This window comes from Pristis pectinata, chromosome 11 (assembly GCF_009764475.1).
Source record: "Pristis pectinata isolate sPriPec2 chromosome 11, sPriPec2.1.pri, whole genome shotgun sequence".
NCBI classification, from domain to species: domain Eukaryota; kingdom Metazoa; phylum Chordata; class Chondrichthyes; order Rhinopristiformes; family Pristidae; genus Pristis; species Pristis pectinata.
The window spans coordinates 38904954-38917951 of NC_067415.1; the positions used below are offsets into that span (position 1 = coordinate 38904954).

The window sequence follows — 12998 nt, forward strand, 5'->3', positions numbered from 1 at the left end:
TCATTATTACCTCTATAAAGACTTCAATAAGGCTGTTCAAGAGACTTTTTCCTTTTGAAATTAATAAGTTTTCATTATTATATATTCAGCTTCTATTTTTGTTTTCTCCTCAAGGATCCCATTTGTCCTTCTGCCAAATTAGGCTAGTTATTACAGTTCCTTGAATCTATTTTTTCATAAATATAGGTACAGCATTACTGTAGCAAATAATGCATAAACTGAATTTTCCAAAAGCATTCAATAAAGTGTCACAGAAGAATCATTACACAAGTTATTTAATGTAGTATCACAAACTGAGTAGTATGGAAAAAAAGTAGGAATAAATGTGTTATTTTTGGAACAGCAGAAGAGAACTACCAGAATCCAGTGCTTGATGGTGAACTATTTGCCATCTATATTAATGACTTAGATAAAGGAACAAAATAATATATCTAAGTCTGCCAACAATCCCAAGCTTGGCAGGAATGTAGGCTGCAAGATGATGTAAAAATGTGCTAAGGGATAAAGACAAGTTAAGTGAGTGGGAAAGATGTTGGCAGATGGAATATAATGTGATTAAGTGCAAAATTATCCACCTTGTTAAAAGGATTGGGAAAGCAGAATACTTTGCTTTGAGTTTCTTGAGAAATTCTGAGAAACCAGTAAATATTGGTAATCAAATGAATTTGTTCCTTGTATGTGAATTACATAAAGAAAATCTGCAGAAATGCATTCACTCAAAAATCTTTGGATTTCAACTGTAGAGGGTAATAGATGCTAGGTCAATAATTATTCATTAGACTGAGATGGATTTTTTGAGCACAGGTTAACAAAGAATTCAGGATAACGTGAGATAGCAGAGTACAAGTGCACATAATATCTTACTGAATGGCAAAAAGCAGGCTTATGGAATTATGTGACCTACTCTTGCTATTTCATGCACGTTCTTATGTAGGATGTTGCAGATATATAGCAAGCAAGCTCTGGAGAAATTTGAAGGCAATTACAAATTTATAATTTATTATACTGAGGGTCAGGGAGCCAACATGCCAGTAAGACCAGAGTTAAAGGCCAAATAGAATTTTGTACCATTTAAGAGCTGCGTTCTAAATAAACTGGAGCAAGAATGGAACATGGAAAGGAAGGCACTGCCATAATCAAATTGTAAATACACAAGTGTGGAAGAGGTACTGTAGTTGAGAGAACAATGCTTCAGAAATGCAATCAAGCTTGTAAGATCTTATCCAAATTAAACACTCAGTCTTTTTAGGTGCAATGGTTCAGACTAAACACAGTTTGTGGAGAGTTTGTGGCAAGGAAGCTCAAGTTATGACAAGGGAAAAAATATTGGTCAGTCATCCTGATGATCCACTGGAAGAAATTCATCAACATATTATCTGATAGAAAGTGGAAACAAGGTCACTTAAGCTAGAACTGAGTCATCAGCAGACCTCTGGAAATTCTGTTAATCTACAGATGATGTCACCACAGGACAGCATATTGTTAAGCGCCAAGGATAGAAACCCAAGGTCTCCAAAAGCGATTGCGCAGAGGAACTATTAAAAACGACAATAGCAGAAAAATGATACAGGAAGTGGCTTGATAAAATACCCCTCCAGGAACTGAGCATCCCACCCTTCTCTTCAGCTACCCGAAGTTTACCCAGTGGGCAATTCCATACTGCTCAATCACACTCTGCTTCACTCATCTTCATTTCTGGCACAAAATGAAAGGAGCTACTGGATCTCTTTCTCCTGGATTAAGATCACATGTTATGCTCCGTATCAACTATTCCTGCGACAAAGTCCCCTTCCTTTCAACTTTGTCTTTGTCACACAAAATGTTCACATCAGATCAGATAGCATTTGAAAAGAAAAAGAAAAGCAAGAGTTAAACTTTCAAAGTTGATAAACTTTTAAACTTGGGAGTTGAAATTAAAAAAAGAGTTTTGATCCACAGAAAGGAGAGAGGAAAGAACAATAGGGGAAAGCCTGTGATGAGGCACACAGCAGGACAAATTAAATAACAAAGTGACAAAGCAAATGGGAAATGGCAATGGGACAAGAAAAGCATGGGCCTGGAAAAGATGAATGAATATTTGAAACTGTGGATCTCAATGTGAAATCTGGAAAGTTAACATTTGCCTAATCAAAATATAAGATGCTGCTTCTCAGTTTATGTTGAGATTGATTGGAACAAAATAGGAGACAGAAAATAGAGCGGTCAGGATAATAGTGATCCAAAGAATCAAAATGACAAGTAACACAAGTTCAGGGCAACTCTTAGGCATTAAACAAAGATGTTCCATAAAGCAGTCTGCCAAATCTGTATACAGTCTCCCCTACATTGAGACCTCATCATTAGCAGCAAATAGATTTATTAAAAAATGTGAAAGGAATACAAGTAAATCACTGTCCCACTGAAATGGATATTTTAGGCTGTAGATATTGAGAGAGAGCCGGTGAAAGAGGATTGCTGCATCTCCTGTGGTTGCACAGAAAGTTGCCATGCAAGGGGAGGGGCTGTTAACAATGAATGAGGAATGATAGAGGGTACTGGAGGGAACAGCATCATCTTGGTATTCATCATCTTTTCCTTATCTAAAGGAGCTACAAAGGCAAAGTCAGGTTTCATGTGCCTGCTGCAAACTTGTCTCAGATCCAGTTGCAATCCCTTGATCACTGCTGTGCTTGACTGCTTAACCAACAAGAACTGCATAGAACAGAACTTCCTTGAGTTTTGGTGAAGCAATCCATTTCCATTCTGAAGCTTGTATACCTTCGGCCATCCCAAGGTATGCAAGTAACTATTAGTCTCAGCTTAAGTATTCATATCGGTGTTCTTTTTAATCTCCAGCCAAGGGTCCAACCTTTTATACTATTAAGATCACACTTCCACTCCCATATTATTCTGAACCTCAATCCATCAAAACTGATGGCACACTTATACACATTATCCTAATGCTCATCTTGCAAGTCTACCATGTTCCACCATCCACTAAAACAAATCAATCTTAGCTTGTTCCAATCAACAATTTTTCTCTACCATTCCCCTTCACTTTATTGGCTCTCTATTCCTCCAATTAAAATTCTTTAAGTTGTAAATCCCTCCATGGCCTTTCCTCACCCCTATTCCTGCAACTTCGTTTGGTCTCTATTAACCTTGTACTGCCCTGACTATACACTCCCAACAATTCAGCATTTAATGTTTTGGCCAGACACTATGGAAATCTCTCCCAAAACCTTTTCCCATTCTTCTCAGGGCAATTCTTTGATGCTTTCAACCAGCACGCACAACTCTTCTCCCATCCTTTTAATTTTTCCATCGCTGTGAAATATTCAGGAACTTTTGTTGCATTGAAGCTGCCAAATAACAGCAAATTATGGTTCTCTTCATAGGTGTGGTCAGAACACCAGTTGTTTAATATCATCCTTTAAACTTAAAAGAAAGCAAACTATAAGAATGTTATGTTTTCCTGTTATCCACCAACTTCTCTGCCAGTTACATTTTCTAGTCATGTAGATCATAGCAATTACCATCAAAAAAAAGCCAAGCCAGGAACTCTGGGGACTATTATCATCAAGAAACATTTCCTGTCAATTGAGATGTCAAAGCACACAAACTGCCTACAAATTGGTCAATTGACATTGCTAATCTTTTTTGTTTGGGACTTAAAGTAAAATTGTAAAAGTACATTATGCAGAAGTCTATTTTGTTGAATATTTAAGTTCATGTCAGAGACAATTTAAAAATGAAATTAGTTTAATTAGATAGTCAAAACACAGACTAAAACAAACCATGATAAAATGACTATATTACTATGTGGAATAATCTGGCCAAACTATACAATTCACTTTAAAATATTATTGAGACCAAAAGCAACAAACTTAACTGAACTGCTATTTTACTAGTGTACAGTCAACAACTCGTACTTTTCAATCTAAAATTATACAAGAGCCAAGGCAAGTCTTAAATTTTTAGTCTGTGGGCCTTGCTGTGTGCAAATAGGTGTCAACATGTTCTAAATTTAATAAAAAGTGACCATCTCTAAAATATCTTGGTGCCTGTAAAGCATTTTGGCATGCTCCTGATGTCATGAAAGAAATTGGATAAATGCAGGTCATTTGGATCAAATACACTACCAATTTGCCTACTGCATTTAACACTATCATTGAGAATATCAATTTGGATTCAACAAGAATAGATGCAACGGTATCATACATTTGCCTAGTGAACCCTTCCTTCAGTGCCTAGTGGAGTGTGACCCCACCATCAGTCAATGGATAAACTATGTGCTTTATATAACATTTAAATCAGATTTCCATTGTGCTATTAAAACAATGATGGACAATAAACAGCAAGTAGTAGGACTAATGTATCAAAATATAACATGTTGACTCACCTCTGTAACATCCATAACTTTAATGGCTGCCAGCTGACCCGTTTTGACATGGCGGCCCTACAGAAAGAAACAAGATATCAGAGCACAGAAATACTAAAAATATTAGATTGTTTGGCAAATTTTGTTTTTATCCAAAATAAAATGCCGTGCAAGAGAAAAGTTTTAGAAAGCTAAATATTTATTTTGAAAAAAACTAATAAAAGCAAATTTATTACTAACACTACTGCATTGCACACAATATTTTTCTTCAAGTACGGGACCGTGGCAAGATTCCTAATCAAACTTATCGCAATTCTTCAGAAATTCCTAAACTTTGATTCTCTTTCATGAGGTCTGTTTAAATATGGAAATCCAGTATTCTTTCCCTGAAACCTGGACTTAACTTTCTACAAAACAAAAGCCAACAAATTATTCTGACCTTCCCCTGCCATCATAAACACTACAGGTCTTCCCCAGGTTACGAGTGCCTGACTTGTGTACAGCCATTACATACAGACAAGAGAATGGGAGACTGGTGGGACAGATTTGCCACCTATGGCGGGGCTGCAGGCATCTTCTGCCGTGTGGGAACTCCGTTCACGGCTGCATTTCCAACTTGCAAACTGTTTGGGTTACGAACAGTTCATGGGAATGGAACCCTACTGTAACCCAAGGAGCACCTTATATGTACTCATACTCCCACTGTGCAAACAAATGTAACTTTTAAACAACTGCAAATTAACAATTGTGCATTACAAGTTTCTCCTCTTATGTAAAACTTTCTCCTTGACCTCAATGACTGCAATCTTTACATCATTTCCTCTTGATTGCCTTCCTTCAGTTATTAAAAACATCAACAACCTTGTACCCCACCTAACACGAGTTCTGATGAAGGATCACTGACTTGAAACATTAACTTTGTTTCTCCCTCCATAAATACTGCCTGTCCTATCAAGTATTTCTAATACCTTATGTATTTATTTCAGTTTCCCAGCATCTGAAGTTTTTTTAATTAATTTTGATCAGCAGCTGTTCCCACTCTGACAGAAACACCCTCCCTCACAGCATTTACTACCATGTTTTTAAAATACCCAACAGCCTCCTTAGCTTTTGACCCTTCAGAAATTCCCTTGCCTTAATCTGTTGAATGTTGGACCACTCCTTCACAACTGTTAGGCCTTTGTTCATTCATCATCTCCCTTTCCTGTTCATCCCCTGATGCAAATCCACAAATCTACGTGACAAAATCTTTAGCGGGTCTACAGAATTAACTTTGCTTTGTATCACCAGTTCTCTATTAGGCCATTCTCCTTTATCCTACAATGATTCCAGATGGCTTTATGCAGCAATTATTGCACTGATACCTTTCTCAGTGCACTGGATGCATTTCCTGGAACAACGATGCAAGTGGAGTAGGTACTAAAAAGGACCATTGCAGCATTTTAGATATAGAGTTGTGTTAATGACATCACTGATATGCAGAGAAGCCACTGAGAATTCCTGCCCCTCACACTGCTATGCTGGGAACCTCCACTGGTGCTCCCGCGGCAATGAGATGGCTCTCATCTCCAAGTCCTGGTGCAAAGTTAGCTACCGAGGCAATTTGCAAAGGCTGCAATGCGCGATGAGGAATTAAGCACAGAGATGCAGGGCTCAGGGCTGGAGCTTTGGTTAGCCAGGCAGGTCTGGACATTGCTGGAGACTGGCAGTGACTGCTTCACGCATCACCTGAATCCAATAGTTTCCCGCACCACATCCGGCAGGAGGTGATGAAAGTGGCCGTCTCTTCTTGATTGGCTGTACAGCTCTCCCCAGCAACAAGCTCAGTGGCTACTGGCACTGCCCAATAATGCCCACACTCATCATTATGCCAGCAAGAGTGCAGCTGTGTCCCATATTTCAGTTGTGAGCAGCTACACCGTTCACCTCAGACCTTGCAGGTAGCCACTGCATGCTGCCTCATTGTTTACCTCCACACTGAGCCACGCAGCAGTAACATCACTATATCATTGCAACAGAGGTTTGCACTATCTTCCCAACATAACAGCCAGAGCAAATGTCTTTTGAAAGTACAGGGAGACATGTGCCTGAAATTGTTCAGAGTCCAGAAGCAAAAACAATGTAATGGATCAGCACTCAGCAGGTTGCCAGTGTGAAAGCCAGTTTTTACGGGCGGTTTTCAATATACTATACTACTACTTTCATCTCCTCCAATGCCTTGTGCTGATACAGTACAAAACTATCCTATTTCAATCCATTCTTGTATCATGAACTGTATTAAAAACAGTTTTATGGTAATATTATGCAAACAGAAGCTTGACTTGCATGATGGTTTACCTTAACCCTGTAAAAAAAACTCCATTGTTTCAATACAATATAATGGATGGCACAGCGCCTTAGCCATTTCTACAATGTTGAATACTATTCAACAAAAATCTATTGGGCAGAAGCAAAATGTTTAAAGTGCACCAATGCACTATTTAATAAATATATTCCAGTCAACTTCCAAAGCAAAATGAGAACTGTTTTCTCATTTTAATGAGATAAATTATAATAATTCATTCTATTACAATATTGTGACCAAAATACTTAATTTCAAATTTTCTCTATAACTCAGTAAATATTAAGCATTAAACAGTCTCCAAGCATACAACTACCTCAAAACAACAGTACATCATGAATTTAATTGTTTTTTTACATTAAAAAGCTGAATTCAGCTAGCTATGAATTCTCATTGCTGCCATCAGGCAGGAGGTACAGAAGCCTGAAGATCTACACCTCAAGGATCAACAACAGCTTCTTCCCCACTGTTATCAGGTTCTTGAACAAAACTGAAAGACCCTAATTCTACCTCTGATTACATTTCCCTCAACTTGCATTAATGTTGTTATATTTTTTACTTTGATGTACAAATTACGTATAATTTGTTAAATTTATGTAATTTATGTTTGTAATGTACTGTGCTGCTGCAAAAAAAATTTTCATGGCATTTATACTGTGGGTATCTATACTTGAACTACCTTGGGATTTGTGTAGCCCAAAATAGCAGAAGAAAACATACACTTTCAACACCAAAAGATCCACTAAAATTACCAAACTCCAGTTTGGAGAAGGTATGGGGGCAGTCCAAATCTTGTCTTTTTATCATCTACAAGGCACAGATTATGGATTACTCTTCACTCCCCTGGATATCGTCCAACACCAAACACAGCAAAACTAGTACTAAGCTTGACAAAAGCAATATATGCAAGAGAAGATCATCATCTGCAAATTCCTCTCCAAGCAGCACTCTCCACACTTAAAAATATAATTGCTGTTCCTTCATAATTCCTCAGTGAACTCCCTACCCAACAGCACAGTGGAAGAACCTTTGTTCAAAGGATGCTAATGGCTTGAGTCACCAGTTCATTAACATCTTCAAAGGCAGTTAGGGATAGTGGTAAATTCTGGCCTAGCCAGTTAAACCCTCTATCCATAAATGAAATAATTGAGAATGGAAGTGTTTTATTTTGGAAGATAGCAAAAACATTGCTTATTTACAAAAAGTGGTATGCATCAAAACTTCATACACCTAATCAGTTTCTTCCACTGCTCATTAGGTTACCAGATTTTACAATGATCAGAATTTCAAAAGTTATTCTAGCAATGCAAGTTTTAGATAACATTCTCTTTTATACTATCCAGAAAAGCATTAGTCATGAATCAAGTACCTCCATAGCATAATGGCATAAATGCAGTGAATGCTGCACAAACTTCATATCACGATAATGTACAACAACTAGATCTTTGTATTCTTCAAAATTATAAGCAAATAAATGTCATCCATTTATAATGGCAGTACTTCCTCTAATATTCAATTTAGAGTGGTGGATACAAACCTTTAGTTTATTGCATTGGTTTCTTGGATTACTGGAAGAGCAGGACCACATTACAACTACCTGCAGAATGGTCATGCAAAAATATGCAACAAGGAAATGGAAAAGAAAGGAAATTGTGCTCATGAAATGCAATGTTGAAATTAAATGATTTGAGGACATTTTTAAATCTCATTGGGGTGGGGAATAGGTGCAAGAGAAGTAGCAAGGCAGGAGGGATATTGTGGGAGCATTCCATAAAGTAGGCCAAAACAGGTAAATATCAAAATAATTAGGGACCAGCTGCTGGAGGTCCAAGTCAGGATATGAAAGAGTCCAAGTGGAACATACATCTGATCAACTTTGTAAGAATAAAGCAAAGGAAAATAAAATACTGGTTGGAAAATTATTTTAAATTTGGTGTATTAAGATCAAGTTCAAGTTATACTTTATTGTTACTCACCCATATGCTATAAAAAACACATGGAGGAATGAAATGTCATTTCCCCCAGACTCACACAACAGAGGACATACATAAAACAGAGGACATACAATAAACGCAGACAAAAAAATTGTGCAAGTACAGATAGTGCAAAAAATGGTATATACAGAATACAAAATTAGTGCAGAGTTAGTGCAAAACCAAGTTGGACGAAGAAAATACAGAACCCAGTGTGTTGCACTAAATGTATAAACATGTTCAGCAGCAGCCAAAGTTCTTATACGCTGTTGTGCAAACCAGGGCTTTTGACGTGGCATTTGTCTGAAACTGCTTTCAAGGTATTCAGGAGCCTGACAGCCTGAAGGGGAAAACTGTTGTACAGTCTAGTAGTTCTATGAAAAATCTAATTTATTTAAACTCTCCTCCTTCATTTAAGTATGGGACAAGCTAAGGGCAACAGAATTCTGCAGTTCAAGAAATAGAGGGCTGGAGAACTGCTTTGACAAAGTTAATAATGGAGACATGGACAGTAGATATTTCAATAGTACTGAGGAACAACAAGCTTGAAAGCAGATGTTAATGAATCTTAAAGTCAAATACAACAAACTCTTTTAGTTTACCAAGCTAGTGGCTGTGAAAGGAGAATGGAGTTAGAGGCCAAGTATGGAATTGTTTAGAGTTACATTACATGGATTTTTCCAAAATTTAAACTAGAAAATATTCTGGTTAATTCACAACATGGTGGGCAGGCAGTCTATCAATGTAATCAATAGTGTTATTGAGAAATAATCACATACACACCAAATCCAATCTAAAAGCAGGGATTCTACAAATAGGAGAAATATCTATAGGGAAATTCCACAAGTTAGATATTTGTACTGTGAAAATCCAAATGATTCTTAGTAGAAGTTCCAAAGTTCTGGTAATAGATATTTCTGTTTTCAGCGACTCACCAGCAAAGATTTATCTTTAGAAAGAACGATTCATTGTATTTCCACAATTTACGAAGCAGCCAAACTCATGAATCTCTATGCATTTTAAAAAGATTTTCAATTCATTGAAAAGTTCACCTGAAACTCCATTCTGCACACCACATGACCAAAATATTTATCTGAACCCAAATGTAGCCCATAGAGTCATACAGCACAGAAACAGGCCCTTCAGCCCAGCTGGTCCATGCTGACCAAGATGCCCATCTAAATTAACCCCATTTGCCTGCCTTTGGTCCATATCCTTCTAAACCTTTCCTATGTACCTGTCCAACTGTCTCTTAAAAGTTGTTAATGTACCTGCCTCAACCACTTCCTCTGGTAGCTCATTCCATACAAGTACTACCGTCTGTGTAAAATAAAAAGTTGCTCCTCAAATTCCTATCAAACCTTTCCCCTCTCACCTTAAACCTATGCCCACTAGTGCTCGATTCCCCAACACTGGGGAAAAGACTGAGTGCATTTACCTTATGTCCCTCATGATTTTATACACCTCTGAGATCATGCCTCAGTCTCCTACACGAAGGAAAAAAGGTGTTTTGGTTTAAAACACAACATCCTTAATCCTGCATAGCAATTAAATCTCACCAATACAGTTTCTCCAAAACCAGTAAAAAATTAAATTCAGTTATATAAAATAATCTTCAGATGAAGGAGCCCTAAAATACTAAGACTAGAAGGGAGGAATTTGAGAGAGCAAAGTTAACACCATTGTCCTGGTTTAAAAGATAACCAGGCTGCATGCTGGTTTTCAGTCCAACTATCTTTCCTGTACAAAATTTCTCTCTGCTACTCCAGTCCTATTTGCAGAGAATAAAATGCAAATTTAAAGGCTCCAATGTATAATAGAGGTGGGGGAAAAATAGCAACCAATAGGATTAAAATTTAATTTTCCCACTGCCCTAGCTGAGATCTGTTAACCTAGCATAGACTAACAACCGCATATCTTTCTTCCCCAAAGTGCCACACCATGTACCACTTTTATCCACTTAACAAATAAAACTTCACAATTTCAATTTCCAACAAATGCCACACCTAATGACAAACATTCTCCCTTCCTGTTCATCATGATTAAAGAGTAATTGAGAACAGTTATAAATTTCCATGAAGAAAACAAAATGCACATTCCTCACTTTCAGTTTATTTTCCCCAGATAATGCAACATTTCCACTTATCAACATCTTGTTTATGCTAGGATTAGTAATCACTCTTCAAATAATCATCTTGTTTGGACAAAGCAAAATTTTGCAAAGAAATATACTCATTGTAGTGGTTCCAGATACAATGACTCTTTTTTTCCTCTTGAAAATACACCTGCAGATATTTAAGAAATTATATACACATAAACCTACAAGATAGATTAGACAGACACTTAAATATTTGAAAATCTTTTAAAAACAATTAAACCAATTACTCTTTCTACTCTTTCAGCTACCGTAAGTATTTATTTAGGTTTGTTAATACAAGTTCTGAATTTCCAGAAGGGATAAATTTACTTTGTAAAATGATTTTTTAATGATTTCAGAAAAACTGCTAAGCATATACATGTATTTTTACCACAATGAGGCTTTTAAAAGACAGGATTCCACTCTCCTTTCCCTATCATCTCCCCTCCTCCCCACCACTCTCCAACCCCAATTCCAACCCCCACCAACCCAGGAGGAAGCTCCAAAACCCAGAGTTTGCTAGAACAGAGCATTTTCTGGTGAACACATTTTTTCCCCACCCTTCATATCCAATTAATCTTGCAATACAAATGGTGTAACGGCAACATCAACAGAGCTTCCAGGATGTCAGTGAATGCCTGGACCAGGAATGCATCATTTTAACCAACGAGAGGTACAGAGCAAGAATGGAAAAGGAAATTATCTAACTTAAGTCATACTAATTGCAAACAAAGAAAACTAAGGCTGCAAGCATTTAAAGATATTGCAGGAAAAGGATTTCACAACTTCAACCATTCCCTTTCTGGGCTTTAGCTGTTGAGTGATATTACAGGAATACAACTCGTTCTTGTTGTTCATTTGTATTTACAGCACAATTCCACCCAATCCTTGAAATTTATGGGATGCTAAGAGTGAAGTCCTGTTTTCGCAAAGCTAACAGTAATTCTATGGAAAACTATCCAGCAATTTGTAATGATTACAATTTAAGGCACCCTCTCATGCAAATTCTACATATTGTTCTTCCTCATGTAAATAGTAGCAAAAGCCTTTATCTGTGCCATTACAAATTTCACTGCCATAAAGTAGCAACACATTGACAATTTTAAATTGATAATAAACTATAGACCCATTGTTTTCCCTTAATCGCAGCACCATTTTGGCAGCCATCTATGGTTCACTCTCTGGCACAATCCCGATAAGAACCTCGCTCCAGTCTTTCAAAACTCACACCTTTAACCACACTTTTGCTTCTTTCTGACCACATCCAACTTTCCATCAATCAATAAATTATATGACTGAGAACTATAAGCAATAATTACAGTGAAGCTACATTGTATTAAGGTGTTACATTCTTGATGTAAACTTTCAGAGAGATGGAGAAAAGGGAAAACATGCATCATCTGTTAAATCTTACCACCAACAAACTTCCCATGGGAGTGGAGCCCATCTTCTGAAGTGATGGGAAATTATTTAACTTATGGTGTTTACACTCCAGAATCAAGGTCACTTGAATTTCTGTTGTAAGATTATACACTGGCACAAAAACATACCATTCCATATTTTCAATTAAGATCTTATTTATAATTAGAACCATAGAACAATACAGCACAATACAGGCCCTTCAGCCCACCATGTTGTGCAGACCCTCAAAACACACCTAAGACTATCTAACCCCTTCCTCCCACATATCCTCCTATTTTAAATTCCTCCATATGCTTATCTAACAATCTCTTGAACTTGACCAATGTATCAGCCTCCACCACCACCCCAGGCAGTGCATTCCATGCACCAACCAGTCTCTGGGTGAAAAACCTCCCTCTGACATCTCCCTTGAACTCCCCACCACCCCCCCCCCCCCAACCCCATTACCTTAAAGCCATGCCCTCTTGTATTGAGCATTGGTGCCCTGGGAAAGAGGTGCTGGTTATCCACTCTATCTATTCCTCTTAATATTTTGTATACCTATATCATGTCTCCCTTCATCCTCCTCCTCTCCAATGAGTAAAGCCCTAGCTCCTTTAGTCTTTCCTCATAATCCACACTCTCCAATCCAGGCAGCATCCTGGTAAATCTCCTCTGCACCCTTTCCAACACCTCCACATCCTTCCTATAAATGTGGTGACCAGAACTGGACACAGAACTGGACCACAGTGTGGTCTAACCAGAGTTTTGTAAAGCTGCATCATT

The 12998-nt window shown here is 37.6% G+C and overlaps 1 protein-coding gene across 1 annotated transcript in view; it reads right to left on the reverse strand.

The window, feature by feature from the left end:
- Positions 1–12998, reverse strand: part of LOC127576183 (mitogen-activated protein kinase kinase kinase kinase 4-like) — a 213812-nt gene that overhangs the window by 120643 nt on the left and 80171 nt on the right. The window contains 1 exon segment of the mRNA XM_052026586.1: positions 4382–4438. Coding sequence (XP_051882546.1) covers positions 4382–4438 — 57 coding nt within the window.